Source organism: Rana temporaria, chromosome 5, assembly GCF_905171775.1.
Source record: "Rana temporaria chromosome 5, aRanTem1.1, whole genome shotgun sequence".
Taxonomy (NCBI): Eukaryota; Metazoa; Chordata; class Amphibia; order Anura; family Ranidae; genus Rana; species Rana temporaria.
In genome coordinates, this window is record NC_053493.1 from 423,888,932 (window position 1) to 423,910,987 (window position 22,056).

General features: G+C 50.0%; 1 protein-coding gene across 2 annotated transcripts in view; it reads right to left on the reverse strand.

The window, feature by feature from the left end:
• Positions 1-12,244: 12,244 nt before the first annotated feature.
• The window catches only part of DHX30 (DExH-box helicase 30), a 57,414-nt gene continuing 47,602 nt past the window's right edge, over positions 12,245-22,056 (reverse strand). For both annotated transcript variants that reach the window (XM_040355328.1, XM_040355327.1), the window contains exons 16-19: positions 18,733-18,890; positions 18,549-18,649; positions 16,373-16,512; positions 12,245-12,804 (exon numbers count right to left, since the gene is read on the reverse strand). In XM_040355328.1, the coding sequence (XP_040211262.1) occupies positions 12,551-12,804; positions 16,373-16,512; positions 18,549-18,649; positions 18,733-18,890 (653 nt within the window). In that variant the 3' untranslated portion in view covers positions 12,245-12,550. The remainder of the gene's footprint in view (positions 12,805-16,372; positions 16,513-18,548; positions 18,650-18,732; positions 18,891-22,056) is intronic.

Consider the following 22,056-nt stretch of genomic DNA (forward strand, 5'->3'; position numbering starts at 1 on the left):
CGCCTGTAACACCCTGCGGCCAATGGAGGCATCCGAAGATGCACTCACATCCACCATATAAAACTTTGAAAAAGCGTGGACCGACGACCAGGTCGCAGCCTTACACACCAGTAACACAGAGGCTTGGTGTCGGAAGCCCAAGAGGCCCCGATCGCCCTGGTCGAATGCGCCGTGACCCGAAAGGGAGGCGCCTGCCCCTTCAGGGCGTAGGCCTGAAGCACAATCCGTCGGATCCACCTGGAAATGGTGGCCGACGAAACTGCCAGGCCCTTACTGGGACCGGACACAGACACGAACAGCGAGTCCGACATCCGGAACGGAGCTGTCGCCGACAAGTAAACTCGAAGGGCCCGAACCACATCCAAAGAATGTAAAGTGGCCTCCTTCGGGTTCTTCGGCTGAGGACATAAGGATGGAAGAACAATGTCCACATCCAAGTGAAAAGCCGAAACGACCTTAGGGAGAAAAAAACGGCTGCGGCCGCAGCACCACCTCGTCCTTACGGATGACCAAGCAGGGAGCCTTGCAAGACAAGGCCGCCAGAACAGACAGACACCCGTCTGATCGAGGTAATTGCTACCAGAAATAAAATCACCTTTTGTGACAATAAAACAAAAAACCTCCCGAATGTCCTCAAAGGGAGCATCCCGAAGCACTGAAAGGACTAAATTCAAGTCCCATGGGGGTAATGGAGGGCGCACCGGAGCGGCCACCTGCCAGACCCCCTGACCCAACACACGCACCCATGAGTGCTATGCCAAGGGTCGCTGCAAGTAACAGCCAGAGCAGAAATCTGGCTCCTAACCGTACGTAAGGCGAGAGCCTGAACCACTCCCTGCTGCAAAGACAGCAGAATCCTGTACACAACGCATGTACGAGAGTGCCAGTTCATCTCCCCACACACAGAGAAGTAGGCCTTCCATGTATGAGGAAAAAACCTACGTGAGGTAGACCTCCGTGCAGGCAGCACGGTAGAGACCACCGAGCCCAATAGGCCTCGGTCCTTAAGCCCCTGGCTCTCAACAGCCACGCCGCTAAGGCCGGTGGCTGTGAAACAGGGTGGAAGATTGGACCCTGTAACAGAAAATCAATTCCCAGGGGAAGACGCTAGGGGGCGTCTGCCAGCAGACGCACCTGGTCCGCGTACCAGAAGCGACGCGGCCAATCTGGGGCAATCAGGACCGATAGAATCCCTACAGCTTCTACTCTGCGCAGCAGGCGAGGAAGAAGCTTCCGAGGAGGGAAGGTGTAAAGTAGGCGACAGCGACCCCAAGGAGCCACCAACGCGCCTGACGCGTCCGCCCACGGGTCCTTAAACCTGGCCACGAACCGTGGCACCTACCGATATAGAGACGGGACGCTAGAAGGTCCACGTCCGGAGTGCCCCACTTTCGGCACAGACCCCGAAACACCTGCGGGTGGAGAGACCACTCTCCTTGGCCCAGTGCAGTGCGACTTAGGTAGTCGGCTAGCCAATTCCGTATTCCCGGAATGTACCCGGCCGATAGAGCCGGAACGGACCCTTCGGCCCACCGAAAGGATGCGCGCGACCCCCGTCGCTGCAACAGAACTCCGTGTGCCTCCCTGATGATCAACCTACGCCACTGACGTGGTGTTATCGGACAGGATCCTGACCGGTCGGCCCTGTAGATCCAGGGACCACCTGGTAAGGCAAAGCTTGATTGCTCGGAGCTCCAGAACGTTGATCAGTAGGCAGGACTCCACCTGAGTCCAGTGCCCCTGGGCTGACTGGGTGCCCCAAGCGCCCCTCCCCAACCGTCGTGACCACTGTCCAGTGGCCTGCAGAAAAATGACTTTCCGGCCCGAAGCACCGGAAACGCCAGCCACCATACCAGGGGAGACATGATCAGATGACTCAACTGAATCTGGTAATCCAGAGATGACGGAAGCTAGTCCCATCGTGACAGCAGTTCCCTCCGTAGTACCCTGGCGTGGAATTGGGCATACGGAACCGCCTCAAAAGAGGCTACCAACTGACCCAGAACCTTCCTGCAGAATCGCAGAGATGACCGCTTCTGGGTCGGCAACTGCTGCACAGCAGATAGCAGAGTCTGAAGTTTTTCCGCTAGGAGAAAAACACTCCCGCCCCGGAGGAATCCAGGACCAGACCCAGGTATCCCTGAGACGGAATCAACCCTGATTTCAGGACAATCCAGAAACCAGCCGAACACTCGGAGAGCCTGACACGTGATAGACACGGCTCCACCAATGCAGAGCTCGAAGAAGCTCGTAGGAGAATGTCGTCCAGACATCCCATGATAACAAACCCCCGCTGTCACAGCCGGGCCAGTATCGGTACGAGCACCTTGGCGAAAACCCGCCGAATGGGAAGGACACCATTGAAAATGGTCCCCCCCGACCGCAAAGCACAGAATCTCTGGTGGTTTGAGGATATGCAGGTACACGTTCATGACATCCAAGGATGCCAGAAAAACCTGACAAAAACAAAACGAGGGACTTGAGGCCCAGGATCGACCGGGCCCCATCCTCCATGGGGACACAAACAGAATGGAGTAAAACCCCGAGACCGTTCCAACGAGGGAACTGGCACAATCACTCCCCTGACCAGAAGATTCTGGACAGCCCCTGACGGAGTCAACCGGCGAACCGGAGGAGGCCAGACGCCGGAGGGAAAAAACCTGTTTGGCAGACAAGAGAGAAACTCAATCTTGTACCCCAAGGAAAACACTTCGCAATGCGAAGCCAGTCTCCCACCCGAGACACGGGCGGGAGCAGACCTTCAGGCGGAAGCAGGTATGTCCGCAGACTTGTTAGGCATGCGGTATCCGGTGCGCTGCTACCCCGCAGCGGGGATTCAAGCACCATGTAGACCTACCCCCACCGCACAGGGCGAGCGAAAAAACGCTCGGAGGTAGGCAAGGAGGGTCCTTGCACAGGGCGAGGTCCCTAGCCCTTCCCAAACCGTGGGAACAGCATGCGCTTACCACCTGTGGCATCCTCAATGATGCCAGTCAGGGAAGACCCAAAAGGACCGTTCACCCTTAACGGTGATCACCAAGGCCACCTTAGAGGTCCTTCTTCCAGCTCCTGCAGCAGGAGCTTCGCCCTTTTAGTCGGGGCCTGCCAGGGCCCCGGCCAGAGCCGGCCTCACCGCCGAACCCACCACCGTGAATAGGGAGCGGGCCACGGCCTCCACTCTCCTATCAGCGGGATCCTAAAATGCAGGAGCCCCTTCCACAGGCAATGTGGTGGCCTTGCGCAGTCTGGACACAGGGGGGTCCACTGGCGGAGGAGAGACCTACTTTTTTTTTTTTTTTAAAGCCCCCCTCAAGGGGGTAACGGGTTGCAAAGTTTTTTGACAAACTTTTTGCGGTGCATCCCATTCCTTGTATAACATATAGTCCAAATAAGGAACACAAGGAAACACTTCAGCGATGCGTGGTAGTCTGCTGGTACTGACACGGAGGTGTCTCCGCCACATCCTCAATTTTTAGAGTCTCACGCACCGCAGAAACAAGAGCTCCAACAAATTCTTGCCAGCAACTGACTGCAGCAGAGTCATCCTCACTATCCATAAGGGTTAAAACCCGCAGCCTCTGACATAACAGAACCAGAAAAAAACAGCGATTCTGTGTCATCCCCAGAAGCAGGCTCAGGGAGGGGGCGCTTTTTTACCCCCCATCCGGGCACTAGCTGCTTCAAACCTGGCAAGAAACCCAGGACAGCCAACATAACAGATGTGGCAGGGGGAGGGGCGGTAAGGGTTAACTCAGGCATAGCTTGAGTTCCATAGTGTCAGCGCTGAGTCACCCACCCTGCAAGGCAGGACAAAAAAAAAACCCACTGGTCACCTCCTTGCTGCTATTGCAGAGCATGGGGGCCCCCGGTATTCACCACCCCACCCAGCTGCAGAGGGAGCTGAAAAACCTCAGGTGTGCTCTGATGTGCTGACTGTGATGTGTATTCACCTCATGGAAGATTCACAGCACTAAAACTGTAACAGCACTAAAACTGACCAGAGGCTGTGCCGAGTCATCTCAGGGAAGAATCACATCGTTACCAAGGAGATTTCCAAGACGGCCGCTGTCTGAGGTAAAAATTACCTCATAGAACACAGCAGCACTGACTGCTTTGTTACCTCAGAAAAGAATCACAGCGTTACCAAGGAGATTTCCAAGACGGCCGCTGTCTGAGGTAAAAATTACCTCATAGAACACAGCAGCCCTGACTGCTTTGTCTGTTACCTCAGAAAAGAATCACAGCGTTACCAAGGAGATTTCCAAGATGGCCGCTGTCTGAGGTAAAAATTACCTCATAGAACACAGCAGCCCTGACTGCTTTGTCTGTTACCTCAGAAAAGAATCACAGCGTTACCAAGGAGATTTCCAAGATGGCCGCTGTCTGAGGTAAAAATTACCTCATAGAACACAGCAGCACACAGCAGCACCCCCCAGAGTAACAACACAGTCCCCCTAACAACACACGGGCCCCGGTGGTAACAAAGAAAACCCAGGAGGCCCCCCTTCACAGCCACTACCCAGTCAGGGGAAGGAGGGAGAGGAAGGGGAGAGAGGAAAGCAGGGCGGACCCTCAGTCGACCTCCCCAGGGAAACCACCAGCCAGACCACTTACCTGAGTAAGGGGCCACTACTTACCTGTCCTGCGACTACCCGGCTGGAGGTATCCCAGACAGAACCAACGTCCGTAAACGGCATGGCTGTCGGCCAGACACACTGTGACAAAGCCATAGAGACCGGTCATATGTGTGCCCTAGAACCAAAGTTCCCCGGCCGCCCCTGGAGCAATGGGGCCTGTCGTGGACGTCCCAAAGCTGAGCTGAGGGCCGGCACACGCTCGAAGGCCGAACATGGGGGGACTACAAGAGTCGAGGACCCAGCCTGTCACCCAGTCGGCTGTTGATAGAAGAATCGCAGGATTCAAAAATGCAGGAACAAAATAATAAAAAAAAACGAGAAAAATCGCCAGAAAAAAACTCCAGAGTCCAGGAACTCCAGAGATAGCCTTGACCTCCTGTCGTTAGGCAGAAAACAAACTGAGGCTGCTAAAGCAGGGTGTGGGTTATGCCTGGGGGAGCCACGCCCCCTGGGAGGAGCAGCATGAAGGAAAGTTTTTAACACCTTAAGTGCTGTAGAATTCTGCCTAAATCTCCTGGTAGGAAGAAGCATAACCCTAAGGTCAATGAAGGCTGTGTCCGTCTATGAACGAAAGAGAAAATCCGTTTTTCTGGTCGGAATTTTCGACCGTGTGTACGCGGCATAAAGACTACCTGGCCAATCAGGTCTCAGGACTCGCTTCCTGATTGGCCTGGGAGGAGAAGCAAGTGTGTGGGTATGGGGCTCTCTGCCCGAGCCCACTTTTTCTTTAACCACTTAAGACCCGGACCAATATGCAAGTTAAGGACTTTGCCCCTTCTTGCGATTCGGCACTGCGTCGCTTTAACTGACAATTGCGCGGTCGTGCGACCCAAACAATTTTTTTTTTTTTTTGTTACTGCGACATTATGGCGGACTAATCAGACAATTTTGACACATTTTTGGGACCATTGTCCATTTCACAGCAAAAAGTGCTATAAAAATGCATTGATTACTGTGAAAATGACAATTGCAGTTTAGGAGTTATCCACTAGGGGGCGCTGTAGGGGTTAAGTGTAACCTCATATGTGTTTTTAAGTGTAGGGGGGCGGGGCTGGACGTGTGATGTCATTGATCGTCTTTCCCTTTATCAGGGAACAGACAATCAATGACACTGCCACTGTGAAGAATGAGGAAGGTGTGTTTACACACACCTCTCCCCGTTCTTCAGCTCTTGTGACCGATCGCGGGACACCGGTGACGATCGGGTGCCGTGGTCACGAAGCTTCGGACCGGGTCGTAGGCGAAGCCTGCGACCCACGACTGGGCTCTTAAAGGCGACGTACATGTACGTGCCTGTGCCCAGTCGTGCCATTCTGCCGACATATATCGGCGTTAGGCGGTCCATGGTGGTTAAGCCAATTGGTGGTCCTTGGTGGTTAAGCCAATTGGAGCCTCAGGCTCTAATTGTGTGCTTCAAAGATAAAAATTAAATAAGAACAATTAAATCCATGCATCTGGCGCCCTGCATGTAGATTAGGGGCCAGCGCATGGATTGAGGGGGCAGCCCCCCTAATGGATGGGTCGCCACTGGTCTGCATGTAATAAAAAGGGATTGCAGCGGTTTTCAATAAAAAAAAAAAAGCTGCCGCAGATCTCCAGGTTGGCCCTTGCATACAGGATGGGAAATGTTTACCGACAGTTTACATATTACTCTGCTTGTGCAGTGCTTTCACTGCACGAGCAGAGCTTGTATGATGGCTTTCTTCTTCCCTCTCAATACTCTGCCTGTGCAGTGCTTTCCCTGCATGAGCAGAGCTTGTATGATGGCTTTCTTCTTCCCTCTCAATACTCTGCCTGTGCAGTGCTTTCACCGCACGAGCAGAGCTTGTATGATTGCTTTCTTCTTCCATCTCAATACTCTGCCTGTGCAGTCCTTTCACTGCACGAGCAGAGCTTGTATGATGGCTTTCTTCTTCCCTCTCAATACTCTGCCTGTGCAGTGCTTTCCCTGTACGAGCAGAGCTTGTATGATGGCTTTCTTCTTCCCTCTAATTAGCGCACCTCCAGCTGTTGCAAAACTACAAGTCCCATCATGCCTCTGCGTGTCATGTTTAGGGCTGTCAGTCTTGCTATGCCTCATGGGACTTGTAGTTCTGCAGCAGCTGGAGGTCCGCTAATTGCATATCCCTGGTTTAGATCAAAGCCTATTCATGTGTTAGAATGGCCCAGTCACAGTCCAGACCTAAATCCCATTGAGAATCTGTGGCGAGACTTGAAAATTGCTGATCACAGACGCTCTCCATCCAATCTGACAGAGCGTGAGATATTTTACAAAGAAGAAGAATGGGCAGAAATGTTCCTCTCTAGATGTGCAAAGCTGGTAGAGACACCCCCAAAAAGACGTGTAGAGAAAGAGGGTTATACAAAGTATTTACTCCGGGGGGACGCCATACAAATGCCCCTCCCCCACACTTTTCACATATTTATTTGTATCGTTTTCCTTCCACTTCACAATTATGTGACACTTTGTGTCTCTCACATAAAGTCCCAATAAAATACATTTATGTTTTTGGTTGTAACATGAGAAAATGTGGGTAATTTCAAGGGGTATGAATACTTTTTCAAGGCCTTGTTGTACAGTAAGAATATTGATTACATGAATAGTGTTGGCCTCTAATTGGGTAACTAAACATATAAATGAAAAATATTAAGATAATATTACAGAAAATGTACTTGAGGGGGCAACATTGGGGGTCCGGCGCCATTTTTCCTGCCCCAGTCTGAACGGCATCCACTGTAAGTAAAGAAGGATGGTGGGCGGGTCGGAGTTGTGAAGGTTGGAAGAGAAGAAGCGCCTGTAAATCTGCAGTGGCGTGGAATAAATAGAGAAGACCCTGCCAACAGACGTGGGACCTTTTATAGCACCAACAAATAATAAACGTGCGTCTATAGGCTAGACAGATGCTCATACCAATACCATACAAGGCCTAGATCAGGGGGTCTCCAAACTTTCTAAGCAAAGGGCCAGTTTCCTGTGCCTCAGGCTTTAGTGCCAGACTGGCTGGTGGGAGTAGAAAATGTGCAGCTGTCAATAAGTAAAACCCCATCATTGGTTTTAGTGGGAGGACTAGTGCCCCATTGTTAGTGTCAGTGGGAGGAATGGTGCCCCATCATTGGTATCAGTGGGAGGAATGGTGCTCCATCATTGGTATCAGTGGGAGGAATGGTGCCCCATCATTGGTGTCAGTGGGAGGAATAGTGTCCCGTCAGTGGGAGGAATAGTGTCCCATCATTGGTGTCAGTGGGAGGAATGGTGCCCCATCATTGGTATCAGTGGGAGGAATGGTTCCCCATCATTGGTATCAGTGGGAGGAATGGTGCCCCATCAGTGGGAGGAATGGTGCCCCATCATTGGTATCAGTGGGAGGAATGGTGCCCCATCATTGGTATCGGTGGGAGGAATGGTGCATCCACTCACCTGCTGCCACCACGTCCCTTACCTTGTGTCGCTGCCGCATCACCAGCCATCCCATTAAAGTGAATGGGACTGTCGGCGAGCCAACAGCGGGTCAGAGGAGGAGCCAACAGCGGGTCAGAGGAGGAGCCAACAGCGGGTCAGAGGAGGAGCCAACAGCGGGTCAGAGGAGGAGCCAACAGCGGGTCAGAGGAGGAGCCAACAGCGGGTCAGAGGAGCCTCTGTGAGACAGAGATGACAGTTTCTCTTTAAAAATTATTATTTAAATTGACTTGATATAAATCAAATCCACCCTGCAGGCGGACAACAAAGTTGTGCTTCAATCTCCTACTATGGTATATGGTGCCGTCCAGAACATCCACATTCCTTCCAGGCGCCTCGGACTGTTGCTTTTTGAGGATGAAGCTCAGCTGGTACTTGTTCGGTGGGAATGTCGGGAGTGTCAAAAATTTCAAGGGGTGGGAAAAACACAGCAAACCAAGCTTCACCCCAAACAAACCAGAGTTCCTCAACAGAGGAACTTCAACCTTAAACCGCCGCCTGTAAAACCTTGCGGCCAAAGGAGGCATCCGAAGATGCACTCACATCCACCTTGTAAAACTTTGAGAAGGTGTGGACTGACGACCAGGTCGCTGCCTTACACACCTGTAAAACAGAAGCTTGATGGCGGAAAGCCCAAGAGGCACCAATCGCTCTGGTCAAAAGGCCCCGTAACCTGAAAGGGAGGCACCCGCCCCTTTAGGGCATAGGCCTGGAGCACGACCTGTCTGATCCACCTAGAAATGGTGGCCGACGAGACCGCCAGACCCTTCTTAGGACCAGTCACCGACACGAACAGTGAATCCGACTTCCGAAACGGAGCCGTAGCCGACAAGTACACCCGTAGGGCTCGAACCACGTCCAAGGAATGCAACGTGGGTTCTTCGGCCGAGGGCATAAGGATGGCAAAACAACGTCCTCATTAATGTGAAAAGCCGAAACAACCTTTGGAAGGAATGACGGCTGCGGCCGCAGCAACACCTTGTCATTGTGTATGACCAAGAAATAAGCCTCGCAAGACAAGGCCGCTAGTTCAGATACTCGTCTGACCGAAGTAAATGCCACCAGAAAAAACACCTTCTGGGACAGAGTCAACAAAGAACCTCCAGAATGTCCTCAAAGGGAGCATCCTGAAGCACCAAAAACTCTAAGTTCAAGTCCCATTGAGGCAGTGGAGGACGCACAGGAGGGGCCACATGCCGAACCCCCTGCACAAACGTACGCACCAGGGAATGCACCGCCAATGGTCGCTGAAAGTAAACAGCCAAGGCCGAAATCTGACCCTTAACTTTACTTAAGGCGAGAGCCTGATCCACTCCACGCTGTAAGAACAGCACAATCCGGGACATCACGTATGTACGGGGGTGTCAACTCATCTCCTCACACATGGAGATGTAGGCCTTCCACGTACGATGGTAAAACTTCCGTGAAGTGGATTTCTGTGCCCGTAGCATGGTAGAGACCACCGAGCCCAGCCGGCCTCAGTCCTTCAGCACCTGGCTCTCAACAGCCACGCCGTTAAAGCCAGCAACTGTAAAGCAGGGTGAAAAATAGGACCCTGCGACAGAAGATCTTCTCTCAGGTGAAGACACCAAGGGACGTCTGCCACCAGACGCACCAGGTCCGCGTACCAGGGACCGCGCGGCCAATCCGGGGCGATCAGGATTGTTTGTATTCCCTCGGCTTCCACTCTGCGCAGCAGGCGGGGAAGAAGCTTCAGAGGAGGGAATATGTAGATTAGGCGATAGGGACCCCATGGTGCCACCAACGCGTCTGACGTGTCCGCCCACGGGTCTCTTGACCTGGCCACGAACAGTGACACCTTCCGATTGAGACGGGACGCCAGAAGGTCCACGTCTGGAGTGCCCCATTTTTGGCATAGACTTTGAAACACTTCCGGGGTGTAGCGACCATTCTCCTTGGTCTAGCATCTGGCGGCTTAGGTAGTCGGCCTGCCAGTTCTGCACCCCCAGAATGTACACGGCCGACAGAGCCAGAACATATCTTTCGGCCCACCGGAGAGTCGGACTGGATCCTGCAGATCCCGAGACCACTTGGAGAGGCACAGCCGGATCGTTCGGAGCTCCAGGACATTGATCGGCAGGCGGGACTCCTCCTGAGTCCAACCCCCCTGGGCTGACTGGACACCCCCCCAGCCGGAGAGGCTGGCATCCGTCGTGACCACTGTCCAATGGCACAGCAGAAACGATTTCCCGGTCCGAATTTTAGGGGATGTTAGCCACCACACTAGGGAGGACCTGACCAGGCGACTCACCTGAATCTGGTAATCCAGAGACGAGGGGAGCTTGCCCCAACGTGACAGAATCTCTTTCTGTAACACTCGAGTGTGGAATTGAGCATACAGAACCGCCTAGAAGGAGGCCACCATCAGACCCAGTACTCACCAACCTCTGCATTGCAGCGTCTGTAATTTCTCCGTTGGGAGAAAGACCCTTGCCTCTGAGGAATCCAGGACCAACCCCAGGTATTCCAACCGCTGAGACGGTACCAGAACCGACTTCTGGACATTCAATAGCCAACCAAATTCTTGGAGGGTCTGACAGGTGATAGACACGTCCTCTTCTAACTCTGAGCTTGAGGAAGCTCTCAGAAGAAGGTTGTCCAGGTATCCTACGATAGCGATCCCGCGCTGCCTCAGCAGGGCCAGAATCGGAGCGAGCACCTTGGTGAAAACTCGTGGTGCCGAGACCAGGCCGAACGGGAGGGCCACAAATTGAAAGTGGTCCTCTCCAACTGCAAAATGCAGAAACCTCTGGCGTTTTGTGCATATGGGGATATGCAAGTACACATCCTTGATATCCAAGGAGGCCAGAAAATCCCCCTGATGGAGCGCCGCCACACAGAGCTCAGGAGCATTCTGCGCTTCCAGCTTCTGCAGCAAGAACTTTGCCCGTTCGGTAATGGTCTGTGACACTAGAGCCCCGGCCAAGACCGGTCTCACCGCCGACCCCAACACTGTGAACATGGAGCGGGCCACAGCCTCAGCTCTCCTATCTGTGGGGTCCTTAAAAGCGGGAGCCCCTTCCACAGGCAACGTGGTAGCCTTGTTCAGTCTGGACACAGGGGGGGTCCACTGATAGAGGAGATATAAACTTTTTTAGGAAATCCTCCTCAAAAGGGTAACGGACCGCAAAAACTTTCTGCAGCCGATCCCATTCCTTGTACAACAATTTGTCCAGATAAGGAACACAAGGAAACACTTTTGCGGTGCGGGGCGGCTTGCGGAACCCAAAAGGGACCGGCGTCTCTGATGTCTCCGCCGAATCCTCAAGTTTTTGAGTATCCCGCACCGCAGTGATAAGAGCTCCAACAAATTCCTTATCATGCGCTGACCCTGAAGCAGAGTCATCCTCACTGTCCGTGTGGGCTAGGCCTGCATCTTCTGACATAACGTGATCGACCTCCCCGGGAATGCAACAGCCGAACCACCATGCCAAGGCAAGGGGAAACTACTTACCCATCCTGCGACCACCGGCTGGAGGCATCCCGGACAGACCCAACGTCCGCAGTAGGTAGGGCATGGCTGTCGGCCCGGCACACTGTGACTCGGCCATAGAGACCGGTCATATGTGTGCCTCGGAGTGTATAGCTCACCGGCCACCCCTGGAGCAACGGGGCATGTCGTGGATGGCCCAGCGCGTAGCTAAAGGCTGGCACACGCTCGATGGCTGAACATGGGGGGGGGGGGGGCCTACAAGGATCGAGGATCCAGCCTGTCACCCAGTTTGCTAGTTGATTGAAGATCCCAGGATCCAAAAATGCTGGGAAAAATAAAATAAAAGCGAAAACAATTGCAGAAAAACTCCAGAGCACATGGGCCCAGAGGAGCCATGTCTTCTCCTCACGCTAGGCAGAAAAAAACTGGGGCTGCATGAGGCAGAGAGGGGGATGTACCCGGGGGACCCGCCCCCTGGGAGGTGCAATACTGAGAGAAGTGTTTTAACACTTGAAGTGCTGTTTTTTTCTGCCTAGTCTCTCCTGAAGGGAAGGATATATAACCCTAAGGTCAATGCTGCTGTGTCCGTCCATGAACGGAAGAGAAAATTACAAGTTCATCCTGAACAAAAAGTTTTTCTGGAAAAAAAAAAAGGAGAGACAAATTCTAAAGAAGCAGAATAAAAAGAGACGACTCTTTGCAGTAAATACAAAGTTTATAACAATGAAAACACAAAAAATTTAAATAACAAAAAGTAATTTTCTCAATTTTAAGAACTCGAAAGGCAACAATTAGATAGAAATGCCAACAGAACATTAAGAACTGAACATGAAACGGAACAACTTCGGGGACACAATGCCACGTTCTGCGACAGACGAGTCCCCCTCCCCCACCCCCTGCATACAACGCAGAGCCATTTGGGTTTCTCTCTTTTTTTTCTGCAACTGAAAAGCAAAGAAAAGTTCGTCCAATCAACAGACAGACAGACAACTCCCGGCGTCATCACTGCTCCGCCTCCGAAGGATTCCGGAAACAATCCGCCGTGCCGTTCAGAAGATCCACCACGATGGACAGGAGCTGCGTGTATTGGTGCTCCTCGTCGGCGGGAAGAAGGGAGAGCCGGTCGCTCAGGTTCCTCTCCACCATATTGCGCACAGCCCGCCGCAGGGCGCCGAGTAGCTGGATCGTCCGCGAGTCGCTTTCCAGCTTCAAAAGATCCGAATCCGACAAGAAGACCACCATCTGCTGCCCGTAATCTGGAAGACACACACAGGAGGATCCCGACTCAACCAGTTATACAAAAAAACGATTTCTTGTAGAAAACCGTGTGCCTTCTTCATGACCCACAGTATCTAACAAAAGTAAGTACACCCCTCCGTGACATTTCTTATCTTTTCATGTGACAAAACTGAAGAAATGACACGTTGTATCTCCAATGTTGTGTAGGGAGTGTACAGCTTGTATAACAAATAACTCAACACACAGCCATTCATGTCTAAACTGCTGGCAACAAAAGTCAGTACACCCCCTAAGTGAAAATGTCCAAAGTGTCAATATGTTGTGTGGCCGGCATTATTTTTAACCCTCTTGGGCATGGAGGTCACCAGAGCTTCACAGGTTACCACTGGAGTCCTCTTCCCCCTCCCCCATGACGACATCACAGAGCTGGTGGATGTTGGAGACCTTGCGCTCCTCCCCCTTTCCCCCACAGATGATCAATAGGGTTTAGGTCTGGAGACATGCTTGGCCAGTCCATCACCTTTACCCTCAGCTTCTTTAGCAAGGCAGCGGTGGTCTTGGAGGTGTGTTTGGGGTGGTTATCATGTTGGAATACTACCCTGCGGTCCAGTCTCTGAAGGGAGGGGATCATGCTCTGCTTCAGTATGTCACAGTACATGTTGGCATTCATGGTCCCCCTCAATGATCTGTAGCCCCCCAGTGCCGGCAGCACTCATGCAGCCCCAGACCATGACCCTCCCCCCACCATGCCTGACTGTAGACAAGACACACTTGTCTTTGTCCTCCTCACCTGGCCCCTCCCCCCACACACGCCTGACACCAAATACCTTTATCTTGTCTCATCAGACCACAGGACACGATTCCAGTAATCCATGTCCTTAGTCTGCTTGTCTTCAGCGAACTGTTTGCGGCTCTTTCTTGTGCCTCATCTTTAGAAGAGTCTTCCTTCTGGGACGACAGCCATGCAGACCAATTTGATGCAGTGTGCGGCGTATGGTCTGAGCACTGACAGGCTGACCCCTCCACCCTCTGCAGCACTCATACGTCTATTTCCCAAAGACAACCTCTGGATATGACGCTGATCACGTGACCTCAACTTCTTTGGTGGACCATGGCGAGGCGGGGGGAGGGGAACCCGTCCTGTTATACCGCTGGATGGTCCCGGCCCCCCGTGCTGCAGATCAGTTTCCGGGTCTTGGCGATCTTCTTATATCCTCGGCCATCTTTATGTAGAGACACAATTCTTTATATCAGATCCTCAGAGAGTTCTTTGCCATGAGGGGCCATGTTGTCCTTCCAGTGACCAGTATGAGAGAGTGAGAGCGATAACTCCAAATGTATCACACCTGAGACCTTGTAACACTAACAAGTCACATGACACCGGGGGGAGGGAAAATGGCTAATTGGGCCCAATTTGGACATTTTCATTTAGGGGTGTCCTGACTTTTGTTGCCAGCGGTTTAGACATGAATGGCTGTGTGTTGTGTTATTTGTTATACAAGCTGTACATTCACTACACAACATTGTAGATATACCCCCCCCCCCGTGTACACCCCTCCCCCCCCCATGTACACTCACTACACAACATTGTAGATACAAAGTGTCATTTCTTCAGTGTTGTCACATGAAAAGATTTACACACATGTGACTGAGGGGTGTACTTACTTTTGTGCGATACTGTACATGGTGCCCAGTGTGAATAAACTGACCAGTCAGCAGGTGCATATATGACATGGGGAAAGGGAACTGCCCTCCAATTGCATGCGGATACTGGGCTTCATCAGCACTTATCCACTTACAGGGTGTGAAGGGCCTCAACTGTGGCTCCTGGCAGCTACAAAGGGCCACACATAACATTGAAGACTTTCAGACACACTGGGGGGAGATGATCAGACCTTGCAGACATGCAACAGGGTGGCTGGAGGCTAAAGACACCCTAAAGGGAGATAGAAACTGTGGCCATGCAACATGAGACTGCTAGAGCTCACTGTCCCTATAGCCCTTTATAAATTAAATACTGCCACTGGTAAATGCTGGGATCTGCAAAAGGGCCACACAACAAATACAGGGCCACACAGGGATGGACTGGCCATTGGGACTACAGGGAGTTTCCCGGTGGGCCGATGGCTTAGTGGGCCGGCTTCAGTGACAGCGGCCTGGGAGTTTCTCACTTCTGCCTAATCTTGTCCCATGGGGGGGAGGGGGAGGGGGGGGGCACCAAACTGATTATTTTTCCCCCGGGTGAAATAATGTCTAGCTTCCCCACTTGTACTGCCTATAAAAGAGTACCAGCCGTTCTACTCTGATAAAGTAAAACAGCTAGTGGCTAGTGAAGGGGGAGAGGTGGCTTGGGTGGCCGGGGGGTGCGGGAGGTGTCCGGCCGCTGTGGGAGAGACCTCTCAAAGTGGGCCAGTCTGGATAAAGTCCAGGGCCAAATTGTTGTCCCAGTCCAGCCCTGGGGCCACACAACAAACACAGGGCCACACAACAAATAAAGAAGGGAGCTTTCAAAGAAGTTCCCAAAAAAGGAAATCTCTCCCAAAAGTACTTGTGACCAGCAGGGGGGGCACCATAGATGGGAATTATGCTCAACCCAACTTCCCTAACATATTTAACTACTACCACCAGGGCAGGACTTAAAGGTGGTGGGGGCCCCCTGGAGCAGAGAAGCGAGGGGGGGAGGGTCGTTACCGCAGACCGATCATAGTTGTTCAGGGGGGAGGTGGGGGGCTGGATCAGCCGGCCGACCTATCAGTTGCTGCGGGGGGGGGGGGGGATATAGTGGGCGCAACGATCTTACTTCCTGACTTCTTGAGTGGGGGGAAGGGATCCACCGAAGGACCAATCAAAGTTGTTGAGCGGCGGTGGTGAGGGATGGCCGCTGGACGGACTTCATCCATCCGCCGAAGTTGTTTGGGGGGGGGGGATGGTGCCGAAATTGCGGGAGGGGGTTGCTGCGATTGGGCCCAGGGCACCCTACTGGGCAGGGCCCATGGGCTTGAGCCCAGTCAAGCCCAATGGTAAGTCCGGCCCTGACTACCACCTACTCTCCGGTGAACGTCTTAAGACTTCACCAGGGTACGTTGGGTGTCAAATAGTTGACTATAACGACATAAAGAACTCTGAAGATGTTCACAGTGGACTTCAGATGACAGCGGGATTCCGAATATATCCCATGGGGAGTCTCTTCAATTGTCTTCATTGGGATCCTAATGGGGCAGAAGTGTCTCCCCCCAGCTCCTGTGTAGGGATTAGCAGGACAGGTCACACCTCCGAGGTATAGGAGATCAAAGCCTGCATGTCATTGATGGGTGAAGAGGCGTGTCTGTCCTCCTAGACCAGTGATGGAGAACCTCGGCACCCCAGATGTTTTGGAACTACATTTCCCATGATGCTCTACTACACTGCAGCGTGCATGAGCATCATGGGAAATGTAGTTCCAAAACATCTGGGGGTGCCAAGGTTCCCCATCACTGTCCTAGACTCATTCACATTTCACAGGCTCTGCTTATTCCAAGTCTAGGAAAGCACGGCCAGGTTAGAAGCTCACACTGTGAGTCCCGGTGGGGAGATTGGTGCACTTACCTTGACAGGAGATGGAGCTGTCCGTCATTAGGAGAATGGCCAGCGGGTGCACCATGGAGCTGTCCCTCACAAACACCGAGCCAGTAGACTTCACCGCCTGGAAATAGGTGAGCCATGGAGAGGGGAAATGCATCTGGTCCCTGCCGAAAGGAGGAAGGAAACGTGTCACACGGGGTCATCTCTTCACCAACCAGTGCTCTCCTTTATCTGACCCTTGGAGCACTATGCCTCCCACTGACACCAACAGAGGGGCACTTCTAACCATTTAACCCCCGGACCATTATGCAGGTAAAGGACCTGGACCCTTTTTGCGATTCGGCACTGCGTCGCTTTAACTGACAATTGCGCGGTCGTGCGATGTGGCTCCCAAACAAAATTGACGTCCTTATTTCCCCACAAATAGAGATTTCTTTTGGTGGTATTTGATCACCTCTGCGGTTTTTATTTTTTGAGCTATAAACAGAAATAGAGCGACAATTTTTGAAAAAAAAAAAAACACAAATGCAGTATTTTTAAATATATATATATATTTCCAATTTTTTTTCGAAATTTATGTTTTTTATTTTAATTTTCAAATGTTTTCAAAATTTCAGTTTTCTAATTTACAATTTTTTTTCTAATTTCCAAATTTTTCTGATTTGTTATTTCTAAATTGTGAGAGATATATATATATAATCACAATTTTAGAAATAACAAATCAGAAAAATTTGGAAATTAGAAAAAAAATAGTAAATTAGAAAACTGAAATTTGAAAATATTTGGAAATAATGAAAAAAAAAAAAAAAACGTAAATTGAAAAAAAAATTGGAAATTCAAAGACCCAAAAATCAGAACAAATAACATCTAGCTATTAAATGACAGGTATTGGAATTCCCTTTCACATTTGTCTGTCAGCGAACGTAACAAATACGAATTTATCCGAAGTTATGGATTATCCGAAATAACGAATGCCGCATCTAAACGAATGGAACGCGACAAGTTAATAAAACGTTTTATTAATATTATTTATTAATTTGTTCCATTTGCTTAGATGCGGAATTTATTTTGAATAATTCGTATTTTTGTAGACGCTATAACTTTTGTGCAAACAAAATCAATCAATAAACACTTATTGCGGGTTATTTTTTTACCAAAAATATGTAGAACTGAAGAAAAAATTATATTTTTTATATATTTTTGGGGGATATTTATTATAGCAAAAAGTAAAAAATATTGCTTTTTTTTTTCAAAATTGTCGCTCTATTTTTGTTTATAGCGCAAAAAAATAAAAACCGCAGAGGTGATCAAATACCACCAAAAGAAAACTATTTGTGGGGAAAAAAAGGCTGTCAATTTTGTTTGAGAGCCACGTCGCACGACTGCGCAATTGTCAGTTAAAGCGACGCAGTGCCCGAATCGCAAAAAGCGGCCCGGTCATTGGGCAGCCAAATGGTCCGGGGCTGAAGTGGTTAATATCCCATTATTTCTGGCTCTAATCCCATCCACTTTGGGTCCTTGTGGGTAATCCAGCAGAGATGGTGGGTGGGATCCCCGTCATCTTGGCTGTGGCTGGCGAGGAGACCCTGAGAACTTTAGGAGGCTTGGTTGCCATCCGGGGCCCTGGGGACCTCTGGGCCCTTTAAGAAAAAGAATAAAAAAAGAAATAAAAAAATCATTTTTTTTTTTTATAAAAAAGATTTCTTTATTTATTTTTTTATTCTTTTTCTTAAAGGGCCCAGAGGTCCCCAGGGCCCCCGGATGGCAACCCCCCCCTTCTATTTTTTTAATAAAAAACAAGGGGGGGTTGCCATCCGGGGGCCCTGGGGACCTCTGGGCCCTTTAAAATAAAAAAATTAAAATAAAAAATGTTTTTTATAAAAAAAAAAAAAAAGGGACCCCCTACAAATAAAAAATAAAAAAAGGGGGGGTGGCCATCCGGGCCCCTTACAGGCGTACTGCCAGTACCCCCCTGATGGCGGCCCTGGTTCCAGTCCGGTACGTATTTGGATTCCATTCTATAAAAGATTTGGACAGCAGCCTTAGAAAGGCGAGCGGATGAGGAGGCACAACCAGGAGCCAGTCTGGGTTGGGGGGACTGTCCCCACCAATCAGCAAAGAGAACAATGTTCTAACCAACCAGCACACATCTTCCCCATCCGATAGACATGGGCTTCCCTTTCCCATCCCCCGAACTCACCGATTAACGGTGCTCTTGTGGAGGAGTACCGGCCCGCCCTTCGTCTTGTATGAGAGGCTGTTGGGCCGAAACTTTCCGCGGATAACTTGCCCACGTCTGACCTACGAGGAGAGAGAGCGAAACGCGTCACTCATTGTAAAATATAACCAATCCCGGCGCGTCGCCAACTTCCCCCGCCTCTTACCTGGATGAGATTGGGGTACAAGCCGGCCAGCAACACCCCTTTCACCAGTTCATGCTCGCCGCTAAACTGGTTGCACAGAGCGCGGCTGTTCACACATTCATTTGGATTGGACACGAGGTGGGCATCATGCGCGTTGGAGGAGAACTGCGAGACGAGACCTGGGGGGAGGGGACCAGAAACACAGACATGAGAAGGAATCCAACAAACTGTGATCACCAATGTAAGGAACATTCTTCTCACTGATCACCAATGTAAGGGACATTCTTCCCACTGATCACCAATGTAAGGGACATTCTTCTCACTGATCACCAATGTAAGGAACATTCTTCTCACTGATCACCAATGTAAGGAACATTCTTCCCACTGATCACCAATGTAAGGAACATTCTTCCCACTGATCACCAATGTAAGGGACATTCTTCTCACTGATCACCAATGTAAGGGACATTCTTCTCACTGATCACCAATGTAAGGAACATTCTTCCCACTGATCACCAATGTAAGGAACATTCTTCTCACTGATCACCAATGTAAGGGACATTCTTCTCACTGATCACCAATGTAAGGAACATTCTTCTCACTGATCACCAATGTAAGGGACATTCTTCCCACTGATCACCAATGTAAGGGACATTCTTCTCACTGATCACCAATGTAAGGGACATTCTTCTCACTGATCACCAATGTAAGGGACATTCTTCTCACTGATCACCAATGTAAGGGACATTCTTCTCACTGATCACCAATGTAAGAGACATTCTTCTCCCTGATCACCAATGTAAGGGACATTCTTCTCACTGATCACCAATGTAAGGGACATTCTTCTCACTGATCACCAATGTAAGGGACATTCTTCTCACTGATCACCAATGTAAGGAACATTCTTCCCACTGATCACCAATGTAAGGGACATTCTTCCCACTGATCACCAATGTAAGGGACATTCTTCCCACTGATCACCAATGTAAGGAACATTCTTCCCACTGACCACTAATGTAAGGGACATTCTTCTCACTGATCACCAATGTAAGGGACATTCTTCCCACTGATCACCAATGTAAGGGACATTCTTCTCACTGATCACCAATGTAAGGAACATTCTTCTCACTGATCACCAATGTAAGGGACATTCTTCTCACTGATCACCAATGTAAGGGACATTCTTCTCACTGATCACCAATGTAAGGGACATTCTTCTCACTGATCACCAATGTAAGGGACATTCTTCTCACTGATCACCAATGTAAGGGACATTCTTCCCACTGATCACCAATGTAAGGGACATTCTTCCCACTGATCACCAATGTAAGGGACATTCTTCTCACTGATCACCAATGTAAGGGACATTCTTCTCACTGATCACCAATGTAAGGGACATTCTTCTCACTGATCACCAATGTAAGGAACATTCTTCTCACTGATCACCAATGTAAGGGACATTCTTCTCACTGATCACCAATGTAAGGGACATTCTTCCCACTGATCACCAATGTAAGGGACATTATTCTCACTGATCACCAATGTAAGGGACATTCTTCTCACTGATCACCAATGTAAGGAACATTCTTCTCACTGATCACCAATGTAAGGGACATTATTCCCACCGATCACCAATGTAAGGGGACATTCTTCCCACTGATCACCAATGTAAGGAACATTCTTCCCACTGATCACCAATGTAAGGGACATTCTTCTCACTGATCACCAATGTAAGGAACATTCTTCTCACTGATCACCAATGTAAGGGACATTCTTCCCACTGATCACCAATGTAAGGGACATTCTTCCCACTGATCACCAATGTAAGGGACATTCTTCTCACTGATCACCAATGTAAGGGACATTCTTCTCACTGATCACCAATGTAAGGGACATTCTTCTCACTGATCACCAATGTAAGGGACATTCTTCCCACTGATCACCAATGTAAGGGACATTCTTCCCACTGATCACCAATGTAAGGAACATTCTTCTCACTGATCACCAATGTAAGGAACATTCTTCTCACTGATCACCAATGTAAGGGACATTCTTCTCACTGATCACCAATGTAAGGGACATTCTTCTCACTGATCACCAATGTAAGGAATATTCTTCCCACTGATCACCAATGTAAGGGACATTCTTCTCACTGATCACCAATGTAAGGAACATTCTTCTCACTGATCACCAATGTAAGGGACATTCTTCTCACTGATCACCAATGTAAGGAACATTCTTCTCACTGATCACCAATGTAAGGGACATTCTTCTCACTGATCACCAATGTAAGGGACATTCTTCCCACTGATCACCAATGTAAGGGACATTCTTCCCACTGATCACCAATGTAAGGGACATTCTTCTCACTGATCACCAATGTAAGGGACATTCTTCCCACTGATCACCAATGTAAGGGACATTCTTCTCACTGATCACCAATGTAAGGAACATTCTTCTCACTGATCACCAATGTAAGGGACATTCTTCTCACTGATCACCAATGTAAGGAACATTCTTCTCACTGATCACCAATGTAAGGGACATTCTTCTCACTGATCACCAATGTAAGGGACATTCTTCCCACTGATCACCAATGTAAGGGACATTCTTCCCACTGATCACCAATGTAAGGGACATTCTTCCCACTGATCACCAATGTAAGGGACATTCTTCTCACTGATCACCAATGTAAGGGACATTCTTCTCACTGATCACCAATGTAAGGGACATTCTTCCCACTGATCACCAATGTAAGGAACATTCTTCTCACTGATCACCAATGTAAGGGACATTCTTCCCACTGATCACCAATGTCTCACAAGATACCCAATTTCAGGCATGGATCCTTCCATTGAAATAGTGAAAAGTCCATCAAGGTGCAGAAAAGAGGTGTAGATAATTCTCAAAATGTCAGGTCCATGAACTCCTCCATGCTTGCTGGCTAACGTGTTTCGCATCCAATTGCTTCCTCAGGACATACTGGTTGGGTGCCGATTGAAGATCAGGTAATGGGTGAAACCACAAAGTCAGTCCTCCCGAAGAGCGTGAATCCTAAGTATTACAGGCATTCAACTCCCCCATAGGACACCTGGACAAGCGGAGATCCACCCGTGAGCCAGCGGGTGTCCTTGTCTATCTGGAAGGCGCCCCTACCTATCAGGTGTTTGGCTTGGCTCCCAAGTGGGGGGGGGGGGGACACCCAATGTACCATTACAAGACTTCCTTACCGCTATCTGGTGACTGGCAAGCTCTATTCAAAGGGAATATATCTCAGGGATATGCAATCAGCGGACCTCCAGCTGTTGCAAAACTACAAGTCCCATCATGCCTCCGCCTCTGGGT